Here is a 26,266-nt window from a genome sequence, read left to right on the forward strand (position 1 = left end):
ATATATATATATATATATATATATATATAGAGAGAGAGAGAGAGAGAGAGAGAGAGAGAGAGAGAGAGAGAGAGAGAGAGAGAGAGAGAGAGAGAGAGAGAGAGAGAGAGAGAGAGAGAGAGAGAGAGAGAGAGAGAGAGAGAGAGCCCACAAAAATGCCAGTACCAAAAAAGTGCCCAAAGTAGTATTAAGAGATGAAAGGATAAATATCCTGAAACCTCCCTCTTGAAGGAATTCAAGTCATAGGAAGGTGGAAATACAGAAGTAGTCAGGAAGTTCCAGAGTGTACTAGAGAAAGGGATGAATGATTGAGGATACTGGTTAACTCTTGCATTACAGAGATGGACAGAATAGAGGAGGAGGAGAGGCATGCAGTTAGCAAGATCAGAAGAGCAGTCAGCTTGAAAATAGCGGTAGAAGACAGCTGGAGATGCAACATTGCGGCGATAAGAGAGAGGCTGAAAACAGTCTGTTAGAGGAGAGTTGACGAGACGAAAAGGTTTTGATTCCACCCTGTCTATAGAAGAGCGGTATGAGTGGAATTCCCCAGGCATGTGAAGCATAACTCCATACATGGACGGTTAAAGCCATTGTACAGAGTTAGCAGCTGGTGGGGAGGGGGAGGGAAGAGAAAAACTGGCGGAGACGTCTCATAACGCCTAACTTCATAGAAGCTGTTTTAGTTAGAGGTGAGATGTGAAGTTTCCTGTTCAGATTATAAGTAAAGGACGGACCGAGGATGTTCAGTGTAGAAGAGTGGGATAGTTGAATGCTGTTGAAGAAGAGGGGATAGTTGTCAGGAAGATTGTGTCGAGTTGACAGATAGGGAAATTTAATTTTTGAGGTATTGAACAATACAAAGTTTGCTCTGCCCCAATCCGAAATTTTAGAAACATCAGAAGTCATGTGTTCTGTGGCTTCCCTGTGTGAAATGTTTACTTCCTAAAAAAAAAAAAAAAAAATATATATATATATATATATATATATATATATATATATATATATATATATATATATATATATATATATATATATATATATATATATATATTTATATATATATATATATATATATATATATATATATATATATATATATATATATATATATATATATATATATATATATATATATATATATATATATATATATATATATATATATATATATATATATATATATATATATATATATATATATATATATATATATATATATATATATATATATATATATATATATATATATATATATATATATATATATATATATATATATATATATATATATATATATATATATATATATATATATATATATATATATATATATATATATATATATATATATATATATATATATGTATTGTTCTGTGCAGCAACATAATACAACATTAAATGAAGAAAGTAGTAAGAGTGAATGAGGAAAGAATAATGAAAGAGGGAAGAGAGAAAGAAATGAAGAGAAAGACTGGCCAGGGAGGAGACTTACATGCGTCCTGGATGCGCGTTCTGAAGCTCCTGCGATAATATCCGCGCAGTCATTCCTACTCCCCATGTAAATTTCCTTATTTCCCCTTATCCATTCAGTAGTTAGCAGAAGAGTTGCTCTTGACAATAAAGCAATCAGTATTCATCTAGTCCCCCGTTTTTAATTAGTAGAATTTTTAGAATAAAGTGGTTTTTTGGGGTAAACACTGCGTTGGGATCAGAGTGTGGGCGGGTGTGCTTATGTATGTGTGTCGTTCCGCCCCTTTCCTTGTACTCCTTCCCTATAACAGAAGGGAGTTTGTTGGACGCACTTTCCCACAGTCAGTCACTCACCAGCACTTAGACGGAGCAGATGTACTGACACGAGCTCTAATATTTGACAGAGACTGAAACCAGATAAGTTATTTGGGTTGTTGCCTTAAGGGCATAAGAGTCATTAACGGCTGTATGCCCCAGTCTACCTATATAGAATAAGTGTCTCCATAGTAGTCTGCTAGAAAAAGTAGTTGTGTATAACACACACCCAAAGAAGTGACTCCTCGGCTGCCTGTGTGTGCAGGCCGAGCTCGAGCAGTGAGCCATGAATAACCCTCTGTGTGTTCATTGGCACTTGTTTGTAGTAGTTCCTCATATCTCTTGTTAGTGAGTTAGTTTTGTGTTAAATGCTACTGCTGGCTCATGCAGTTTAGCCGCAGAGGACTAAAGTAATCAGCTGTGTAGTGAACTTTACTCCTTCTTCAAGTCCTGGCAAGACCTGTTCTCTATGGGGGCAGTAAACAACACTACTCAGCTTGAGGCTATAACACACTGTTGGGCAGCGTTACGATTCATTATGGAGGGCAAATGTCCAGCGAGGTGCTATACCTCGACCATATGTGTATTATTGCATGTTGTAATTGTTTTTCCTTGATGTGGTTGTCGATCCTTTCGCAGCTGTGGGCGTTAAGTGTTGTTAGAGGATTTCCTCTGCCTATAGGTAGGTAAAACAGACTGGCGACCTCAGTTAGTGTGACTTGGTATTACTACTGCTGTAAAGAGGGTGCAGGAATCACAAGGGACCCTGTATGCCCATATTTGAGTCCTCCACTAAGTCCATGTAGGAGGTAGTTCAGGGAAGCTAGTCCAGGTGCGGCAGCTTTGTGAAAGAGACCCTGGTCGCCCATCCATCACCACGTGGGAGTGAGGTCAACCATCACCCTTTGTCTTCTGGATGGCAGCTCTGGCTGTGACCTGAGCTGGCCCAGCAATCACCCTAGTCCGTGTCCGCCCAGCCTTGCTGGCGGATACGGGTAGTCCATGTTCGCCCAGCCCTGCTGGTGGACATGCATAGTCCATGACCATCTTTCCTCAGTGGTGGACATGATTAGTCACGTCCACCCAGGCCTGAGGGCTGGACGTGCGGTTTCTGGCGACTAGCTTCATTATTTGTTTTGTACAGTTTATTTTATCAATGTAACGCAGCAGCATTACCACCGTGTTTCCTTGGCCACCACACAAAGTACTAGAAGCTTATACATATTAACTAGTACATAAAAATGGTGACCGCGATGGATAAGTTGACGCTACAAGTCCTCTTGGCCCATGTGCCCTGCCTGCTCATCGCCAGCTACTCCAGCTACCTTCATCGCCTCCGAGTTACATGCTAAACCCTCACTGAAGCATTTCTGCTAAGCCTTTAACCAAGCAAATTACTACACTACTGTACGGCTACGGTGCTTTCTTCCAGCTGCTTTCAGGCCCTCTTTCAAGCTTTTTATGCCAAGCCTGCCCCATCAGTCCGTGCCCGTATAACTTCAAGCCATCACTGACGCCATCCATGTTTCAAGTCTGGACTTTTTAAGCCGTCACCAATGCAACTCGACTGCTTTGCTGCTGATCCCATCGTTCTAAGAGTTTGGGTCTCATGTCGTCAGTCTTCACATCTACAAGTTTTGGTGTTCCTGTCTATGTGGTCTTTCCTGCTCGTGGCATTCTAGTGCATAATCTGCCACAATCCACGACACTTTATCGCCATCATGTGCATTATCAGTGAAATGTTATGATTTTTGCAGTGTATTGTTGTTATTTTGTAATTTACTTTTGTTTTATTTAGTCTTCCAGTCTCATCCTTTTTTTTTTTTTTTTTTTTTTACGATTCGCTATGCTCATGTTACAGTTAATGTGAGTTTCATGTTTGGTCACTGTGCTCTATTTTCCGATGTCTCTGCTGTGTGAGTTTTGTTTGCTGCGAGGACACAGCGAGAAGGGTGGCCGTGCAATCTGGTGGGACGCTTCGCCTGCCCTTACGTACCATGGCGCACCTTTCCCCTGGGACCTGACGCCAGCCTCCAGCCACCTTGCCTCAGCCGGCCTAGGAACCACCCCATTCCGTGTCCGCTCGCCCTTGCTGGTGGACATGAGTAGTCCTCGTCCGCCCAACTTTACTGGCAGACGTGCAGCTCGTGGCGACTAACTTCATTATTCTTTTGTACAATTTTGGTTTATTGATATAATGCAGGACCATTTATCAATATGTTTCCTTGACCACCACACACAGTACTAGTAGAAGAAACGTATATATACTAGTACAATATATATATATATATATATATATATATATATATATATATATATATATATATATATATATATATATATATATATATATATATATATATATATATATATATAAAATGATAATGGAATTTCAAGGAGGAGACAATAGGCACCTTCCTAAACGATAATTACTCGAAGTGATATCTATAGCACTGTTCATCAGGTGCTGTGAACTTATCATTAAACCCAGCTGTGACCTCACTGAACGTTTCCCTTTGTGTCTCACAACACAAGGGGGCGGTCACAGCCTGCCCTCTGAAGACAACTCTCTTCCTCCACACAAAACTACAACCACCTAATAACACACACAACCTTCACTCAAAATTTCAAAATTATCATGGCGACTCCTACACCAACCTCAGAGTCCCCATCTGGGGAGGGCACCATAAATGTCCCCAGGTCGGACTGCCTTTCTGTCAATGACTCTAAGTGTCTTAACACCCCCCCTCAACTTTTTCTTCATTAACTTCTGCAACATTCATGGTCTAAGATCTAGTTTTCAATCTGTAGAATACCACCTCTCTTCTAAATCTCATTTTCTTTTTCGTCACTGAAACTCAGTTGTCTGAGGCAACTGACAATAGCCCCTTTTCTGTTCCCTCCTACTTTCCTCATTTTCGATCTAAAGCTGGATGTTGCGTTTATGTGCACAACGACTTATCTCTCGTGTCCTACTATCCTCATTTTCGATCCAAAGCTGGATGTTGCATTTATGTGTGCAACGACTTAACCTGCTCTTGTGCCCACGCTCTTGAATCTTCCGAGTTTTCCACCATCTAGTTACGTCTACAGAGTCAGTCTCAAATTAAATTTATCTGTGCTGTATACCTCTCACATAACTCCTCTGACTATAAGAAATTCTTTGACTACTTAAATTCGAAAGTGGAGCACATTCTGACCCTCTTCCCTTTTGCAGAGATCTACATTCTTGGAGACGTCAATGTTCACCACCAGCTTTGGCTTTCCTCTCCCTTCACTTACTATACTGGTGAACTAACCTTTAGCTTTGCTATCCTCCACGAACAATATGTGCAACAGCCTACTCGTATTCCTGACCGTCTTGGAGATACGCCCAACATTCTTGACCTTTTCTGACCTCTAACCCTTTAGCTTATGCTGTCATCCTCTTTTCTCCGTTGGGCTCCTCCGATCACAATTTCATATCTGTATCTTGTCCTATCGTGCGATATCCAATCCCTCCTCAGGATCCCTCTAAGCGAAGGTGCCTCTGGCATTTTGCCTCTGCTAATTGAGGGGACCTGGTATTTTACTGATTTTCCTTGAAATGACAACTGCTTCCGTGTCAAAGACCCGTCTTTGTGTGCTGAGCGCATAAAATGCTACCTATTAAAATTCTTCGCAATGATGTTTTCCATGCCCTCGCTGGCCTAAACCCTCGAAAAGTTAATGGACCTGATGGGGTCCCTGCTATTGTTGTGTGAAACTGTGCCTCTGTGCTTGCACCTTGCCTAGTCAAACTCTTTCATCTCTGTCAACATCTACCTTTCATTCTTGCTGGAAATTTCCCTACATTTAGCCTGTTCCTAAAAGGGGTGACCGTTCTAATCCCTCAAACTACCGTACTATTGCTTTAATTTCCTGCCTCTCTAAAGTTTTTCAATCTATCCTCAACAGGAATATTCTTAAACATCTATCACTTCACAAACTTCTATCTGATCGCCAGTATGGGTTCCATCAAGTTTGCTCTACAGGTGATCTTCTGGCTTTCCTTACTGAGTCTTGGTCACCCTCTTTTAGATATTTTGATGAAACTTTTTCAGTTGTCTTGGACAAAACTTTGATTTCCAAACTACCCTCCTACGGCTTCCATCCTTCTCTCTGTAATTTCATCTCTCAAATTTCCTTTCTGATCATTCTATTGCTGCTGTGGCAGACGGTCACTATTCTTCTCCTAAATTTATTAACAGTAGTGTTCCCCAGGGTTCTGTCCTGCCACCTGCTCTCTTTTTATTATTCATTAATGATCTTCTAAACCAAACTTTATGTCCTATCCAGTCCTACGCTGATGATACTACCCTGCACTTTTCCATGTCTTTTATAGACGTCCAACCCTTCAGGAAGTAAACATTTCACGCAGGGAAGCTACACAACGCCTGACTTATGATCTTTCTAAAATTTCTGATTGGGGCAAAGCAAACTTGGTATTGTTCAATGCCTCAAAAACTCAATTCCTCCATCTATCAATTCGACACAACCTTCCAGACAGCTATCCCCTCTTCTTCAGTGACACTCAACTGTCCCCGTCTTCTACACTGAACATCCTCAGTCTGTCCTTTACTTATAATCTGAAATGGAAACTTCACATCTCATTTCTAGCTAAAACAGCCTCTATGAAGTTAGGCTTTCTGACACGTCTCCGCCAGTTTTTCTCACCGCCCCAGCTGCTAACTTTGTACAAGGGCCTTATCCGTCCATGTATGGAGTATGCTTCACAAGTCGGGGGGGGGGGGGGTTCCACTCATACTGCTCTTCTAGACAGGGTGGAATCAAAAGCTTTTCGTCTCATCAACCCCTCTCCTCTAACTGACTGTCTTCAGCCTCTCTCTCATCACCGCTATGTTGCATCTCTACCTGTCTTCTACCGCTATTTTCATGCTAACTGCTCTTCTGATCTTGTTAACTGCATGCCTCTCCTCCTCCCACGGCCTCGCTGCACAAGACTTTCTTCTTTTTCTCACCCCTATTCTGTCCACCTCTCTAATGCAAGAGTTAACCAGTATTCTCAGTCATTCATCCCTTTCTCTGGTAAACTCTGGAACTTCCTGCCTATGACTTGAATTCTTTCAAAAGGGAGGTTTTAAAACAAATCCTTCAATTTTTGACTACCGCTTTGAACTCTTTTATTTGACTGATATCTCAGAGGGCATTTTATTTTATTGCTTTTTTGTTGCCCTTGGCCAGTGTCCCTCCTATTATATATATATATATATATATATATATATATATATATATATATATATATATATATATATATATATATATATATATATATATATATATATATATATATATATATATATATATATATATATATATATATATATATATATATATATATATATATATATATATATATATATATATATATATATATATATATATATATATATATATATATATGGGATTTTGTTTAATTAGATATTATTCAAGTATGAAACGCAGTACACCTCTGCTTGTATAGGTAGCATTAGTATATCCAGGAGCCTGTCTGTGGTTCTTGTGCCTCTGTAACTTGAAGAGATATCTGTTAACACTGATCCCTTGACGCTGGTCAAGCAGCTGGCGTATCTGAGAGCGGTTAGCTTAACCTCCTTTTTTGTTTGTCGGTTCTTGTATGTGTAATGTCTGGCTGTAGAAGTTCTACTGACAGCTTTGGGGCCAGAGGAGAGGTATCACCAATATACGGTTTTTACCGTATATTGGTGATACTTGCCTGTCCTCTGGAAGACTGTAAATATACCGCATACTGACAAGAGGATACAATTGTCTGTCGGCGTGGGAGGCCTAATATTATCGTGGGAGATACATGACAGATCATTATATCCCTTATATGTGTGTGTCCTTTGACATATCTGTGTCACACTAGAACGTAGTTTCACGATTCTTTCTCAGCGAAATAAGAGTGGGCTCAGTGTCTATTGAGCATGTGTTTGTTCCTTTCTCCTTGTTCAGGTTAAAACGGAGTGGCAACCTCATCTTTCTTAATTGTTGCAGGAGACCATTAGGACCCTGCACAAGCTCATTTATGCCTAGCACTGAGCTACATGAGAGATAGCTTAAGGGAAGCTATTGCAAATCAGTGGCAGCTGTAAGAAACAATATATATATATATATATATATATATATATATATATATATATATATATATATATATATATATATATATATATATATATATATATATATATATATATATATATATATATATATATATATATATATATATATATATATATATATATATATATATATATATATATATATATATATATATATATATTACTCCCCTTGCCACCTAGCCAAAAACATCTCCAATAACTTGGATGATTCAGAGCTGTCCTTCCTTCTCCACCGTCCGACTACTTCATGCTACCCATTAACATTCTTTGCAGTGATGTTTTCCATGCTTTTGCTGGCCATAACATTCAGAAGGTTTATGGAGCTGATGGGTTCCTTCCTATTATTTTCTGAAACTGTGCCTCCGTGCTTGCACCTTGCTTAGTCATGCTCTTCCAACTCTGTCTATAGACATCTACGTTTCTTCCTCCCTGGTAGTTTACCTACATTAAGCTTGTTCCAAAAAACGGTGACCATTCTAAATCCTTAAACTACCGTCCTATTGTTTTAATTTCTTTCCTCTCTGAAGTTATTTTTTAATATGTTCTCAACAGAAAGATTCTTAAACATCCATTACATCCATTAGTAAGTCCAATGATTCCACAGGGAGTTGCAGTCGCTCTGGCAGCCTGAGTATGGGGAATACATATTGGAAGGAACACCACGACATCCATATGGATATCTAGTCGAACACCTGAACATCGTTGAACAAAACATGAATTTTCGCCGTAAGGAGGTACAGAGCCTCCTTAAGTCAGATGAAGTGATTCTCTCTCTCACCAACTTTCCAAGGTCAGTCACAAAAAAATTAAGGGTGTCTTCTGTTTTTTCCATCTTAATTTTCCAACAATTATCTCTGGCACAAATGTTTGGAGCTATCAGCCTATTGAAAATTATTTAATGGTCTGAAAAAAAATAAATAAATATATATATATATATATATATATATATATATATATATATATATATATATATATATATATATATATATATATATATATATATATATATATATATATATATATATATATATATATATATATATATATATATATATATATATATATATATATATATATATATATATATATATATATATATATATATATATATATATATATATATATATATATATATATATATATATATTATGTAGAAGGGACACCGGCCAATGGCAACGAAAATCCAAAAAGAAAAAAAAAAAAGCACACTGGCATGCCGGCCCCCGATTAGGGTCCGAAGCGGCAGACAAAAAATGAAGGATAAGTGTTTTCAAACCTCCCCCATGAAGGAATTCAAGTCATAGGAAGGTGAAAATACAGAAGTAGACAGAGAGTCCAAAAGTTTACCAGAGAAAGGGATGAATGAATGAGGAAAGTGGTTAACTCTTGCATTAGAGAGGTGAACAGAATAGGGGTGAGAGAAAGAAGAAAGCCTTGTGTAGCGGGGACGTAAGAGGAGGGGAGGTATGCAGTTAGCAAGATCGGAAGAGCAGTTAGCATAAGAATAGCCCTGGAAAATAGCAAAAGATGCATGAGAAGGAGACTGAAGACAATCAGTTAGAGGAGAGGAGTTGATGAGACGAAAAAGCTTTTCATTCCACCCTGTCTAAAAGAGCGGTATGAGTGGAACTCTACCAGACATGTGAAGCATACTCCATACATGGACGGATGATGCCCCCTGTACAGAGTTAGTGGCTGGAAGGGTGAAGAAAAAAAAAAACGGGTGGAGACGTCTCAGAATACCTAAATCTATAGAAGCTGTTTTAGCTAGAGATGAGATGTCGTGTTTCCAGTTTAGATTATAAGTAAAGGATGTTCCAACAGAAGGATGTTCATTACAGAAGAGGGGGGCAGTTGAGTGTCACTGAAGAAATGGGGATACTTGTCTGGAAGGTTGTGTCGAGTTGATACATGGAGGAATTGAATTTTTGAGACATTGAACAATACTAAGTTTGCTCTGCCCCAATCAGAAATCTTAGAGAGATCAGAAGTCAGGCGTTCCCTGTGGCTTCCCTATGTGAACTGAAGGATTTGACGTCTACGATGAGACCTGAAAAACTGCATGGTTTTACCATCAGTGGAGAAGTGGATAGGACAAGAAGTTTGATTTATATCAGTGATGAATAATAAGTATAGAGTGGGTGATAGGACAGAACCCTGAGGAACACCACTGTTAATAAATATAGGAGAAGAACAGTGACCGTCTACCACAGCAGCAATAGAACGATCAAAAAGGAAACTTGAGTTAAAGTTACTGAGAGAAGGATAGAAGCCGTTGGAGGATAGTTTGGAAATCAAAGCTTTGTGGCAGAATCTATCACAAGCTTTTGATATGTATAAGGCAACAGCAAAAATTTCACCAATATCTCTAAAAGAGGGTGACCGAGACTCAGTAAGGAAAGCCAGAAGAACCTATACTGGCGACCAGATAGAAGGTTGTGAAGTGATAGGTGTTTAAGACTCTTACTGTTGAGGATAGATTAAAAGAGTTTAGATAGTCAGGAAATTAAAGCAATAGAACGGTAGTTTGAGGAATTAGAACGGTCACCCTTTTTAGGAACTGGCTGAATGTAGGCAAATTTACAGCAAGAAGGAAAGGTAGATGTTTTTTTTTTTTTTTTTTTTTTTTTTTTTTTTTTTTTTACAAATATTTACAGAAAGGCTTAAAATTCCACGTTGAGTATGGAATTATTTAAGAAGCCTATGATAGTATTATTAACAGGAATAACACTATACATATTTAACATAAAGATGATAATGCTAATACAATAATACAATAAAATAATAAAAATTTAAAGCACCAGTGGGGACAGGTGCGTGCTACGCCAGCTGTGGGCTGCCAGCTTCACCTGGTGCGTGGACATGTCCTGCACTTGGGGCGTGGCCGCCGTGAACATGTTCCACAGCCGCGAAGTCCTGGCTGTGTAGGTACGCTGGTGTTGGCTAGAGCGAGATCGAGGCACCTTCACTAGCTCGTCGCTACTGGCCGCAGCTCTGGTGCACCTCTGCACTGTGTGTGGCAGCAACCTCAGGGAGTCAAGGTGAGGGACCCTCTGCACCTGAGTTTTGTGGCACACCACTAGCGCCGACACGTCCCGGCGATGCTCCAGTGACGTTACTGGTGGTTGGTGCTGTTGGTCCTCATGGGTGGCCACCAGACGCAGAGCTCGCCGCTGCACAGCATCCAGTCTCTGCATGTGGGTGGGGGCACTCGACATCCAGGACAGGGCACCGTACTCCATACATGGGCGTATCTGTGCCCTGTATAGCGTGAGGATGCCCCGTGGGTCGAGGGTGTTCGCCATCCTGCGCAGGGCAGAGACTCGGAGAGAGGTCTGGCGGGCGACGACACCGATGTGGTGATCGAAGCGTAGGCCGCGGTCCACAGACACGCCCAGGATCTTGATATAATCCTGAAGTGGCAGGCTCTTGCCTCCAAAACGCAGCTGTCCTGAGACTGCGTGTGAGGCACCTGGGGACCGCGAGATGACCATCGCCTGCGTCTTCTCAGGAGCGAAGTTTACCTGCCACATCTTTCCCCACTGCTCCACCAGTCCGAGCTGCCTTTTCAGCTCAGTGACGGCACGCTGACTGTCGAGGCGACAGAGTTAAATATTTTGACTATGTAAGGTGCAACGATGGAGGCGCAGTTTCTCAGAACAATAGGTCCATAAATCTTCCAAGGATTTAGGCCAGCGAGGGCATTGGAAATATCATTGCGAAGAATTTTAATAGATGGCATGAAATAGTCAGAGGGTGGAGTAGAAGGAGGAACAAGCCCTGAATCATCCGAGGTAGCTTTCAACAAAGGTTTGAGCAGAGTTCAGCTTTAGAGATGGATGTGATGGCAATGGGGCATCTGGTTAAAATAAAGGAGGGAAAGAAGAAGCAAAGTTATTGGATATGTTATTGGCTAGGTGCCAGAAGTCACGAGGGGAGTTAGATCTTCAATTAATTTGATACTTTCTATTAATGAAGGAGTTTTTGGCTAGTTGGAGAATAGACTTAGCAAGATTCCTGGCAGAAATGTAAAACGCAAGATATTCTGGTGATAGAAGGCCCAAGTACCTTTTGTGGGTCACCTTTCTATCGTGTATAGCTCGAGAACAGGCTCTGTTAAACCAAGGTCTGGAAGGTTTAGGACGAGAAAAAGGAGTAAGGAATGTATGGCTCCATGCCAAACACTATCACTTCTGTAATGCGCTCAGCACTTAGAGGTTCCATGTCTCTGACAAGGAAGCAGTAGTCATTCCAAGGAAAATCGGCAAAATACTTTATCAGGTCCTTAAAACTAGCAGTGGCAAAACATCAGAGGCACCTCTGCTTAGGAAGAACCTGAGGAAGGATTGGAAAAATAGGACAAGATACATATATGAGATTGTGATCGGAAGAACCCAACGGAGAAGATAGGATTCAGCATAAGCAGAAGGATTAGAAGTTAGGAGAAGGTTAAGAATGTTGGGCGTATGGAGTAGGGCGTTGCACCAATAGTTCTAGGTCGTGGATGATAGCAAATTTAAAGGCCAGTTCACCAGGATGGTCAGTGAAGGGAGAGGAAAGCCTAAGCTGGTGGCAAACACTGAAGTCTCCAAGAATGGAGATCTCCACAAAAGGGAGGACACTCAGAATGTGCTCCACTTTGAAGGTTAAATAGTAATAGAAGTTGGGTGAGAGGTATACACCGTAGATAAATTTAGTTTGAGATTGATTCTAGAGTCGTAGCCAGGCAGTGGAAAACTTGGAAGATTCAAGAGCGTGGGCACGAGAGCAGGTTAAGTCGTTGCGTACATAAACGCAACATCCAACTTTGGATTGAAAATGAGGATATAGGAAGTAGGAAAGAACAGAAAAGGTGCTACTGTCTGTTACTTCAGACACTTGTTTCAGTGAGGAAAATAAGATGAGGTTTAATAGAGGAGAGATGGCGTTCTACAGATAGAAAATTAAATCTAAAAATGCAAATGTTGTAGAAGTTAATAAAGTTGAGGAATGTGAAGACACTTATAAGGGTCGATACCAGAAGAGCATGCCGACCTGAGGACATTTGTGGTCCCTTCCCCGATGGGGACTCCGCGGTTGGTGTACGATTCGCCATGAATTTTTTTTTTATTTTGAGTGAAGTGTGTGTCTGTAATTAGGTGCTTGTAGTTTTTTTTTTGTGAAGGAAGAGAGTTGTCTTTGGAGGGCAGGCTGTGACTGCCCCTTGTGTCTGTTCTAAACGGAGGAGTTGGACGCTGTCTCCATATCCATGTTTCGTTAACATGTCCAAGTGGAGAAGAGACCTCCTCGTCAAGGAATTTCTATACTTCTAGCTAGCTTTCTAGCTAGCTTTCTGCTCGCAGCTGACAAATAGAGATCAGTGAGATGGAGGAGAGTGTCATTTATTGCACAGTAAAGTAACATAAGTAACTACACGCTAGTGAGTCCTATAAGGCACGATTGGGGCAGTGCACGGTGTGGTGGAAAGGGAGGCTATAATAGTATTTTGCAGTTGCCTGATTTTCACTGAGTGAAGTTTGCTGCGTTTCTGCAGTTTGTTAAGCTGAAACATCCGTGTTTTTGTTTTTACATGCTTTGCAGTGTTGCTGCACCTCGCACTTGGACCCCAATCTCTCCTCTTTTTCCTCGAAATGTAAAACTTTTTTTTATTTACGATGTAGCATTATTGCATTACAAAGCTATAAGTCAATAACGTTTTTTTTTTTTTATGTACTTGAATATCATACCTAGAACATTTAAAATATCAGTACGTGCAACTGAGCCCATTTTTCCATACAAAGTTAAACTTGATTCATCCTTTCCGCTTGATGGTATCCGTTCAAGCGGAAGCAGGAACAAAGCCCGGTTCCCACTACGGTCACTCAAACGGAAACGGTGGTGATGTCATTGTTGTCCGGTGTACAGAAACGGAATCCATAAAAACGGAGTAGTGTAAAACGGGCCTAAGTTGGTGTATGTTGTTCTTCCCTCTCTATTAGTTGGTTAAGAAAAGGCACCTGATTGAGGGTGTGTGTGTGTGTGTGTGTGTGTATATATATATACGAGTATATATATATATATATATATATATATATATATATATATATATATATATATATATATATATATATATATATATATATATATATATATATATATATATATATATATATATATATATATATATATATATATATATTTTTTTTTTTTTTTTTTTTTTTTTTTTTTTTACGAGCAAAATTCCCAGCCCCTTCACAAAGCTGCCGCACCTGGACTAGCTTGTCTAAGCCACCTACTGCATGGGCTCAAATACAGATGTACAGGGTCCCTTGTGACTCCTGCATCCTTTTCACAACAGGTCGTAACACTAGGTCACACTAATTGAGGTCGGCAGTCGGTTTTACTGACCTACAGACAGGGGAAATACTCTAACAACACTTAACACCCACAGCTGTGAAAGGATTGACAACCACGTCTAAGAAAAACAGCTATAACATGCAATAACACATATATGGTCGAGGTATAAAACCCCGCTGGATATCCGCCCTCCATAACAAAATTCCACTCACTGTCGAACGGTGTTATAGCCTCATGCTGGGTAGTGTCGTTTACTGCCTCCTGAACAGCAGGCCTTGTCAGGACCTGAGGAGGGAGTAAAGTTACACAGCCAATTATTGAAGTCCTCTGCGGTTGAACTGCATCAGCCAGCAGTAGCATTTAAGATAAAACAAGCTCACTAACAAGAGACACGAGAAACTACTGCAAACAAGTGCCCACTAACACACAGCTAATTACTTAAGTCCTCTGCTGCTAAACTGCATCAGCCAGCAGTAGCATTTAAGATAAAACAAGCTCACTAACAAGAGACACGAGAAACTACTACAAACGAGTGCCCACCAACACACACACAGGAGCGTCATTCACCGTTCATTGTGCACGAGCTCGGGCTGCACACACAGCCTGCACACACGCTCAGCGGAGGAGTCACTTCCTTGGGTATGAAGTGTGTTATACACTACTATTCTCTCTGGCAGAATACTATGGAGACTCCTATTCTGTATAAGTAGGCCGGGGCGTAGAGCCGGTAATAACTCACCTATCTCCTTAAGGTAACTGACCCGACTAACTCTTATCCTACCTCAGTCTCCATCAGATATTAGTGCCCATTTCAATACCTCTGCTCCATCTAAGTGCTGGGTAGCAACTGACTGTGGGAAAGTGCGCCCAACACTCTCTCACACTGCTGTAAGGGAGGGGGTACAAGGAAGGAGGTGGTGGCGACATATACATACGTACACCCGCCCACCACTCTTCGTGCATGAACAAAACACTTTACTTCTGAAAATCTAATGATCAAACTAGGGGGGGCTAGACGAATACTGATTACTTTATTGTCAAAAGCAACTCTTCTACAAAATAATGAATAAAACTTGATTGATTGAATGGACAAGGGGAAGCAAGGAAATTTACGTGGGGAATATAAGTCATTGCGTGGATATTATCTTAGGAGCTTCAGGCTACTTATCCAGGATGCGTCCAAGTCTCGTCCCCAATCTCTCTCTCTCTCTCTCTCTCTCTCTCTCTCTCTCTCTCTCTCTCTCTCTCTCTCTCTCTCTCTCTCTCTCTCTCTCTCTCTCTCTCTCTCTCTCTCTCTCTCTCTCTCTATATATATATATATATATATATATATATATATATATATATATATATGAATATTCATTTCTCTTTCCTCCCCGAAGCGCTCACACTCTTTTGATGTCTAATGCTGTTAATCCCGAACGTGGACCTATGGTTAGTAAGAGGTAAATATAGATTGACCTCTCCATCGAGAGGGGAGTTCGAGTTCATCGCTAGACTCTGAAGCGAGCACACTCTATTATCTACCTCATCAATAAACAAAGAAGCTATCAAATGTGATTCCATCGCCCTTACCACTAACAATCCACCAGAAGAAGGGAGCTGTCTCAAGCAGGCACATTACACTAGTACAAAGGACTCTTTAAGACAGCACACTACACTGGTACATGTGATGGCAGCTGGTGTTCCAACCCTACACACTTCCGAAGAGACTGCCGTTCCGGTGTCGTAGGTTTTAGTGACCAGCTAGTTTCAAGCAAGGTCCATCTAGACGGACCTTGGTTTACAATCACATGGAAACACCAGTGTCTCCTAAAATATTACAAACATATCCATTTAAGCAAAGTCTGAAATGTTACATCGTTCCTTATTTATTTATTTTTTTCTCACATTTATAAACACATTATCTTCGATAAAAACAAATCAATGTGTTTTTTTTTTTTTATGTAGGAAGGATACTGGCCAAGGGCAACAAAAATCTAACAAAAAAAATGCCCACTGAAATGCCAGTCCCATAAAAGGGTCAAAGCAGTAGTCAAAAATTGGTGGATAAGTGTCTTGAAACCTCCCTCTTGAAGGAATTCAAGTCGTAGGAAGGTGGAAATACAGAAGCAGGCAGGGAGTTCCAGAGTTTACCAGAGAAAGGGATGAATGATTGAGAATACTGGTTAACTCTTGCGTTAGAGAGGTGGACAGAATAGGGGTGAGAGAAAGAAGAAAGTCTTGTGCAGCGAGGCCGCGGAAGGAGGGGAGGCATGCAGTTAGCAAGATCAGAAGAGCAGTTAGCATGAAAATAGCGGTAGAAGACAGCTAGATATGCAACATTGCGGCGGTGAGAGAGAGGCTGAAGACAGTCAGTTAGAGGAGAGGAGTTGATGAGACGAAAAGCATTTGATTCCACGAAAAGATTTTGATTCCAGATTGTATTGTATTGTTCCCAAAAAATATATGAAGGGAAGGTGAAGGCGTCTTGTCTCACCCTGCCAAGTCAGCACTTTTCTACCCCATCCCGTCCCCGTCGCCGCATTTTTAAACACACCCGTGGGGATGGAAGAGATTAATAATACCACAAACGGCCAAGGGAAGGGGAAGGGGAAATTTGATAGTATGGCCGTTTGGCCCTGCTGGACCCCCTTGAGGACACTAATCCAATCTAGCATTATCTAACCTAACCTAAATGATGTATAGCAATACCTAACACAACCTAACATTACCTAACCTAAATGGCATGCCTACTACTGCTGCTGATGAATGGTGTTGACTGAAGTCCATGAGTTGGCATGGCTGGGAGTGAATGCGTCGTACGTCTGGCAGTAAAAACAGGGCTGCGTGCGTGTTTGGTCACTTGAAACTGATGGTCACTTGAGCCTACTACACCTGACCTACAAGCCTGTTTTGGTTTCTTCGTGCTCACGCCGAGCCCTACGCCACACCTGTTCTCCCTGCCTTCTCATCCTGCGGCGCCTCTGACCTCGCTCTCTTTTCCGCGGCGTTCTTCCGGTTTCTAAGCCTCGTTTATGCGCCCCTGCTCTTGCCTCACTACGACGCCACACTCTTGCCTGGTCCTGTCGGCGTGCCTTTCCATACGCCCTTCGTCATCACTCCTTGCGCCTCGTTCCCGCCTTGTCACGACGCCAATCTGTTCTTTGGCCGTCTTTCCTCTCTGTTGGTGGGTTAAACAAATGCACCTGTGTGAGGCTATATATATATATATATATATATATATATATATATATATATATATATATATATATATATATATATATATATATATATATATATATATATATATATATATATATATATATATATATATATATATATATATATATATATATATATATATATATATATATATATATATATATATATATATATATAGTTACTACTGCTACTATTGACTTCTGAACTCTCTGAAACTTCTGATTGGGGCAGAGCAAACTTGGTATTCTTCAATGAGTCAAAAATTCAATTCCTCCATATATCAACTCGACACAACCTTCCAGACAACTATCCCCTCTTCTTTAATGACACGCATCTGTCCCCCTCTTCTACACTGAATATCCTTGATCTGTCCTTTTCTTATAATCTAAACTGGAAACTTCACATCTCATCTAGCTAAAACAGCTTCTATATAACTGCATGCCTCCCCTCCTCCCGTGGCCTCGCTGCATACGACTTTCTTCCTTCTCTCACCCCTATTCTGTCCACCCCTCTAATGCAAGATCATTCATTCATCCCTTTCTCTAGTAGTCTCTGCCTGCTTCTGTATTTCCAGCTTTCTGTGACTTGAATTCCTTCAAGAGGGAGGTTTCAAGACACTTATCCTTCAATTTTTTACTACAGCTTCGGACCCTATTCGGGGAACGGTATATCAGTGGGCTTCTTTTCATTATTGTATTTTTGTTGCCTTTGGCCGGTGTCCCTCCTTCATAAAAAACAAAAAAATATATTAATACCATTACTGCTACTACTACTACTGTTATTATTAGTACTACCTGTATCACAGAGGAATGACACTTCTCTTACGTGACAGCTCGCACCTCACCTCACCCTTGTCAAGTGTCTGTTTCATGAGGAAACACCTAAACATTCATTTCCCTTTCCTCCCCGACGCGCTCACGCTATTTTTACTCTGAAGCAAGTACGTTCTGTATCATTTACCTCATCAATAAACAAAGTAGCTATCAGATGGGATTCCATCGTCCTTATCACTAACTCTACACCAGGAGAACGGAGCCGCACTACACACTACACCAGTACAAAAGTCTCTTGAGACAGTACACTACAGTGATATATATATATATATATATATATATATATATATATATATATATATATATATATATATATATATATATATATATATATATATATACATATATATGTGTGTGTGTGTGTGTGTGTGTGTGTGTGTGTGTTTATGTAAGAGGGACACTGTCCAAGGACAAGAGAAATCCAATAAAAAATAAATAAATAAATAAAAAAAAGCACACTGAGATGCCAGTCCCAGAAAAGGATTCAAAACGGTAGTCAAAAATTGATGGATAAGTGTCTTGAAACCTCCCTCTTGAAGGAATTCAAGGAAGGTGGAAATATAGATGAAGGCAGGCAGTTCCAGAGTTTACCAGAGAAAGAGATGAATGACTGAGAATACTGGTTAACTCTTCCGTTAGAGAAGTGGAAAGAATAGGGGTAAAAGAAAGAAGAAAGTCTTGTGCAGCAAGGACGCGGGAGGAGGGGAAGCATGCAGTTAATAAGATCAGAAGAACAGTTAGCGTGAAAATAGCGATAAAAGAGAAAGAGGTTGAAGACAGTCAGTTAGAGGAGAGGAGTTGATGAGACGAAAAGCTTTTGATTTCGCCTTGTGTAGAAGAGCGGTATGAGTGGAATCCCCCAGACATGTGAAGTATACTCCATACATGGATAAGGCCCTTGTACAGAGTTAGCAACTGGGGGGGTGAGGAAAAACTGGCTGAGACGTCTCACAATGCCTAAAGGACAGATCGAGTATGTTCAGTGTAGAAGAGGGGAACAGTTCAGTGTCATTGAAGAAGAGTGGATAGTTGTCTGGAAAGTTATGTCGAGTTGATAAATGGAGGAATTGAGTTTTTGAGGTACTGAACAATACCAAGTTTGCTCTGCCCCAATCAGAAATCTTTGAAGATCAGAAGTTAGGCGTTCTGTGGCTTCCCTGCGTAAAATGTTTGATTTCTGAAGTGTTGGACATCTATGAAAAGACGTGGAAAAGTGCAGGGTGGTATCAGCGTAAGAGTGAATAGGACAAGAAGTATGGTTTAGAAGGTCATTGATGAATAATAAGAAGAGAGTGGGTGACAGGACAGAACCCTGAGGAACACCACTGTTAAATAGATTTAGGAGAACAGTGACCGTCTACCACAACAGCAATAGAACGGTCAGAAAGGAAACTTGAGATGAAGTTACAGAGAGAAGGATAAAAGCCGTAGGAGGGTAGTTTAGAAATCAAAGATTTGTGCCAGACTCTATCAAAAGCTTTTGATATATCCAAGATAACAGCAAAAGTTTCACCAAAATCTCTAAAAGAGGATGACCAAGACTCAGTAAGGAAAGCCAGAAGATCACCAGCAGAGCGGCCTTGACGGAACCCATACTGGCGATCAGATAGAAGGTTGTGAAGTGATAGATGTTTAAGAATCTTCCTGTTGAGGATAGATTCAAAACTTTAGATATGCAGGAAATTAAAGCAATAGGTCGGTAGTTTGAGGGATTAGAACGGTCTCCCTTTTTAAGAACAGGCTGAATGTAAGCAAACTTCCAGCAAGAAGGAAAGGTAGATGCTGATAGAGTTGAAAGAGTTTCACTAGGCAAGGTGTAAGCACGGAGGAACAGTTTTGGAGAACAATAGGAGGGACCCTATCAGGTCCATAAGCCTTCCGAGAGTTTAGGCCAGCGAGGGCATGGAAAACATCATTGTAAACAATTTTAACAGGTAGCATGAAGTAGTCAGAGGGGAGAGGGAGGAACAAGCCCTGAGTCCAAGGTAGAGTTTTTAGCAAAGGTTTGAGCGAAGAGTTCAGCTTTAGAGATAGATGTGATAGCAGTGGTGCCATCTATAAATAGATGCAATAAAGGAGGGAAAGAAGAAGAAGCAAAGTGATTGGAGATGTTATTTGGTTAAATATCAGAAGTTATGAGGGGAGTTAGATAATGAAAGATTTTGACACTTTCAATTAATGAAAGAGTTTTTGGCTAGTTGGAGAACAGACTTGGCATGGTTCCTGGCAGAAATATAAAGTGCATGAGATTCTGGTGATGGAAGGCTCAAATACTTTTTGTGGTTACCTCTCTATCATGTATAGCACGAGAACAAGCTGTGTTAAACCAAGGTTTGGAAGGTTTAGGTCGAGAAAAAGAGTGAGGAATGTACGCCTTCATGTCAGACACTATCACCTCTGTTATGCGCTCGGCACACAAAGACAGATCTCTGACACGGAAGCAGTAGTCATTCCAAGGAAAATCAGCAAAATACCTCCTCAGGTCCCCCCAACTAGCAGAGGCAAAACGCCAGAGGCACCTTCGCTTAGGGGGATCCTGAGGAGGGATTGGAGCGATGGGACAAGATACAGATATGAGACTGTGATCGGAGGAGCCCAATGGAGAAGAGAGGGTGACAGCATAAGCAGAAGGATTAGAGGTCAGGACAGAAAATGGTCAAGAATGTTGGGCGTATCTCCAAGATGGTCAGGAATACGAGTAGGGTGTTGCTGTAGGTCGTTGAGAATAGCAAAGTTGAAGACTAGTTCACCAGGATGGTCAGTGAAGGGAAAGGAAAGCCAAAGGAGGTGGTGAACATTGAAGTCTCCAAGAATGGAGATCTCTGCAAAAGGGAAGAGTCAGAATGTGCTCCAATTTGGAAGTTAACTAAAGAATTTCTTATAGTCAGAGGAGTTAGGTGAGAGGTATACAGCACAGATAAATTTAGTTGGAGAGTGACTCTAGTCGTAGCTAGATGGTGAAAAACTCGGAAGATTCGAGAGCGAGAGTACGAAAGCAGGTTCAGTCGTTGCGCATAGAAACACAACATCCAGCTTTGGATTGAAAATGAGAATAGAGAACGTAGGAGGGAACGGAAAAGCGGATATTGTCAGTTGCCTCAGACACCTGAGTTTCAGTGAGAAAATGATGAGGAGAGGAGAGGTGGTATATTACAGATTGAAAATGAGATCTTAGACCGCGAATGTTGCAGAAGTTAATGAAGAAAAAGCTGGGGGGGGGTGTCAAGACACTTAGGGAAGTTATTAGAAGAGGTTTCCGACCTTGGGACATGTGTGGTTCCCTTTCCAGATGGGGACTCCGAGGCTGGTGTAGGAGTTATATATTATATATATATAATAATATATTATATATAACAATAAACGCGGTGAGAGAGCAGAACGTTTCTGAATGCAGGGCCGTATAGAGGGGAGGATATAACATGGGAAGAACTTCTCATTGTACTATATCTAGAATGCAGTGATCCGCAAGTTGTGCGCCGCGGTTATCGCCAAAGTGAGCCGCCTAACTTTTTTCTAGATACGTAGGTGTGTCCTCTTTAATCGGCCTGCACTACATGGGCTACAGGCTCGGTACGCCGTCGAAGTCCAAGATGTAGTGCGCCATTTTGAGAAAAACATTACTGTAGCTTTCATCTATATCTAGAAAAATAAACACTTCTTCTGGAGGTACAGCATCAAAGGGAGCGTTGTTCCATTTCTTTATCATTACCATGGTGTGTGTTGTGATGCACATCTGCAAAAATAAAAATAAAATTTTATACAGAAATCCAACTCATAATAACTTTGTTATTCAATGATTTGCAATAATGAAGAAATTGCCAGCTGTGTTTCAGTTAATATCTAGATGACAGACCATCTAAATATTCTATGAATGCCATTCCTCTTTAATCGGAGGATATATATATATATATATATATATATATATATATATATATATATATATATATATATATATATATATATATATATATATATATATATATATATATATATATTAATAATGTGATTATTTATCCATAATTGAAACGCAGAAATTATCCAAATAACGAAGTTATATTTATTTTTTAGTCATTGTATTTTGTCAAACTTTATAAGAAGTGATTAAAGAAAACTACACCAAACAGTTTCGAGATTTAGAGGTCTAGTTTTGAGGGGAGTGGTTGCCTGTTCATTTTCTCCTGAACCCATGATCTCTGCCTACCTTGTAGTGTTAAATGACATTCATATGGCATTCTAGAATAAATCCGGCAACTGATCCTTTTATTATTGCAAAAAAAATTAGGACCAAAGGCGAGGGTGTCTGAAGGCACCGCCTCCATCATCATAGCCAGCTTGATTCACTTTGTGCCTTGAAAATTTCATCATAGTGGTGTTTTTACATAGTGTGTAATAGTAGCTATGTTTAGTAGAAGTGCTTGAAAAGAGCAGGAATGATGGAAGGATGAGAGACAAGTAATATTTTTTTATTAGATTATTTCAGACAGTTCAGTGTGATGGAAGAAGTATTAGGAATGGGAGAGTTAGGAAAAGATAAAGTAATGAAATATTAGAAAATATAATGTGTGACAGTGAAAGAGTGAAATCATGGCGATGGATGGAGGGGTTAGGAAGGGAAGGGAATAGTGGAATGGAAAAGTAGAGCTGTACATATACACTGTGACTGCATATATATATATATATATATATATATATATATATATATATATATATATATATATATATATATATATATATATATATATATATATATATATATATATATATATGATGATGATGAGGACAAATAAAACGCATATTCAGTATAACTTTACCACCCAAGCCTCTCCTACACCATCTTAACACATGTTCCACGTAACCGAAAGGAGCATCCTTTACTGTTTGCAATTATTATGTGACTGGGTATATGAGAGAGAGAGAGAGAGAGAGAGAGAGAGAGAGAGAGAGAGAGAGAGAGAGAGAAGGAGAGCAGGGGGAGAAAGGAGAGGTACCGTGGTGTAATTATTGACGTCATATTTAATCACACTTCCACCTACCTGTTCGAATGCCCTCTCGGCTGAAGGCTACTGGGCTATAATAATCAAGAGTATACGCTGTAATTAAGTACATTTGTCAATGCTCTATAGTGACAAAAAATTAAGGGAGGGTACAAAACAGGTCATGCTGAAATGACATACTGATTTGACTGTTTGAAAGATATTTGTGTCAGTGCCTCTGAAACACATAATAGTGCCTTATGGATGTCTACAAAGAATTTATGTTCTTTGATCCAAGATTTTAAAGCATCTAACATTGCTTTACCCACTTTCTGAGTGATGAAGTGAAATACTCTTTTAGTTACATTGATTAACATATTGAATTAATATGCATTTCTTTATATCGATTGCCAGATTAGATAGACGGTTGGCCGGAGGTTGAGCTTCTACCAAGTTAACCACTACCTCTTTATGTTTTTTTTTTTTTTTTTTTTTGATGGGCCATTTTTGTTTGTAGCCAGTTTGGCCAGTGGATCTATCTGGTCTCCTCTAATAATTTGGGGAATGTTATACCCTTAGTTAGGAGATCAAGCGGGTTTTCTTTGGTAGGAATATAGTGGTACTTAAAGTCCCCGTGTGTTATCAGTATTTTTCCCACCCTTTTTTTTTCACATACCGATTTTTGTTTTCATTGTTATTGATCCAGGGAAGGCAGATTTCCCTGTCAGCCCATATTGCTACCTACCTAAAGAGTGGGTTTGTCCCTTTACTCCCAGGCTGATCCTTTGTGGTTGTTTTCACTAAATATTTTGCTAACCGAGTACCTATTTTTATTGCCATTAATTCTAATAAAAGCATGGTTCGGGTTTTCATTGGTGCTACTCTTGATTTTGACATTATCAACTCACTATGATTATCCGTGACTGAGTAGGCTGCTACACCATATGCTTCTGAAGACGCGTCACAGAAGATAAGATAAGATGAGATAATTTATTCGTCAAGTTGTAATACAAAAATGTAATACAAATGAAATTAATTTTGGCTTAAGAGCTCCCTAGTAGTTGCTTATATATAACATTAAAAAGTAAATAAAATCAGTAAAACAATAAAACATGAAATCAGTAAAACAATAAAACAATAAAACATTAAGAAAGGAGTCATTACATTGGCTATCGTATACATGCAATATCGGGCTATTTCTGCCCTCATCATGAACCATCAAATACAGTAACCATGAATACTTAAATCTAAAAATTATAGTGATGATAGATGATTGAAAAGGAGAATGCTTTTAGGTACAAATGACTTCCTATATCTGTCAGTACGCTGCATGGGCAGAGCTAACCTTCTACCAGATTTTAGATATGTGTAACAGTTATGTAGCGGATGAGTGATAGCTTTCATTATCCTGTCCACTTGTTTCATTGTACCTGTCTGATAGAGCTTATCTAATGATATGGTCTGTGCACATAATTTTCCTGGCTTCTTAACAATCCTTCCCAGCTTATTTTTATCTTTACAGGTAAGCTTTCCATAACAGGCAGTGATCGAAAAGTTTAGGACTGGTTCCAACAATGATTTGTAGAATAGGCTAATGATCACTTTATCTACATGCAAGTTGCGCAAAATACGTACAAAGTGTAGTCTTTGGTTACATTTCCTTGACACCATATCTGTATTGACACTGCCCTTCAACTGGTCATCGATCATAAAGCCCAGATACTTATACTGGTTTACTCTTTCTACGTTTTCTTCTCTAATTGTTAATAGGTCTGGTACATGTTTATTTTTAGTTCTGAAATCAAATATCATCTCCTTAGTTTTCTTTACATTGAGCTCCAAAAAATTTTGTTTACTCCAATCAACAAATTTTTTAACCTGAGTTATTTCAAATAGCCTTCATAATTATCATTTACAATTTTTCCTAAGATAACTGTATCATCAGCATATTTCACAATAGTACAGTCATCAATTCCACTTCTACAATCATCTGTGTACAAGGTGAAAAGAACAGGGGACAACACACAACCTTGTGGGGCTCCTGTGTTAGTTAATATCACATCAGACTTAACATTGTTTACATTGGTATACTGGGGTCTCTGGGATAAAAAGCTAAAAGTCCATTTTAAGATATTTCTATTTACACTCATTTCTAGCATTTTATTGAGCAGAATATGAGGTTGCATTGTATTAAATGCTGAACTAAAATCAATAAACAGTGCTCAAATTTGTGATTTGGGCTTATCTAAATGTTTGTTAACATCATTCAATAATATAAGTGTCGCATCCTGTACACTCCCATTTTTACAATAAGCAAACTGCATAGGGTCTTTTATATATATATATTTTTTTTTCACAGATGTAATTTTTCAATACAATTTTTATACATTTCATAATATTAGATGTTAATACTACAGGTCTAAAATCTTTGGGATCTTTTGGACAGTTAATTTTTGCAATAGGTTTTACTTCAGATTCCTTCCATTTATAAGGTACCACTCCTTGATCTACTGAATCCTGAAATAATGTTGTCAGTACGGGTGTCAGTTGTTTTGCACAATGTTTAAGTACCATAGCAGGCATTCCGTCTGGCCCTGTATATTCTGCAGGGACTTCTGCACGTCTTCTTGCCTAATTATTATTCTTTCATCATTATGAGATTGAATTTCTGTTAATTCCTCATTACACGCATCACTGAAATCATGGCTTTCAAATCTCGCAAAGAACGCGTTCATTTCGTTTACATATGTGTTGATATTTTCTGGTTCAGGCACACTCTGTTTCTTCTTGTGCCCACACAGGGTTTAAGTCCCTTCCAAGCGTCTTTTACTTTATTTGTCTTAAACAAGCCTTCAACTTTTTCTTTGTATATTCTTTTAGAATCAGATATTTTCTTATCTATGTTTCTTTGCAATATTCTTCTTTCAGCATCACTTCTATTAAGCTGGAGTCTGTGTTTTTCATTTAGCATAGA

General features: G+C 39.5%; 1 protein-coding gene across 1 annotated transcript in view; it reads left to right on the forward strand.

Moving 5' to 3' along the window:
- Positions 1–26,266, forward strand: part of LOC135090456 (glutamate--cysteine ligase catalytic subunit-like) — a 174,610-nt gene that overhangs the window by 101,901 nt on the left and 46,443 nt on the right. The window contains exon 4 of the mRNA XM_063987194.1: positions 8,551–8,736. Coding sequence (XP_063843264.1) covers positions 8,551–8,736 — 186 coding nt within the window. The remainder of the gene's footprint in view (positions 1–8,550; positions 8,737–26,266) is intronic.

Source organism: Scylla paramamosain, chromosome 35 (genome assembly GCF_035594125.1).
Source record: "Scylla paramamosain isolate STU-SP2022 chromosome 35, ASM3559412v1, whole genome shotgun sequence".
In the NCBI taxonomy this organism is placed as follows: Eukaryota; Metazoa; Arthropoda; class Malacostraca; order Decapoda; family Portunidae; genus Scylla; species Scylla paramamosain.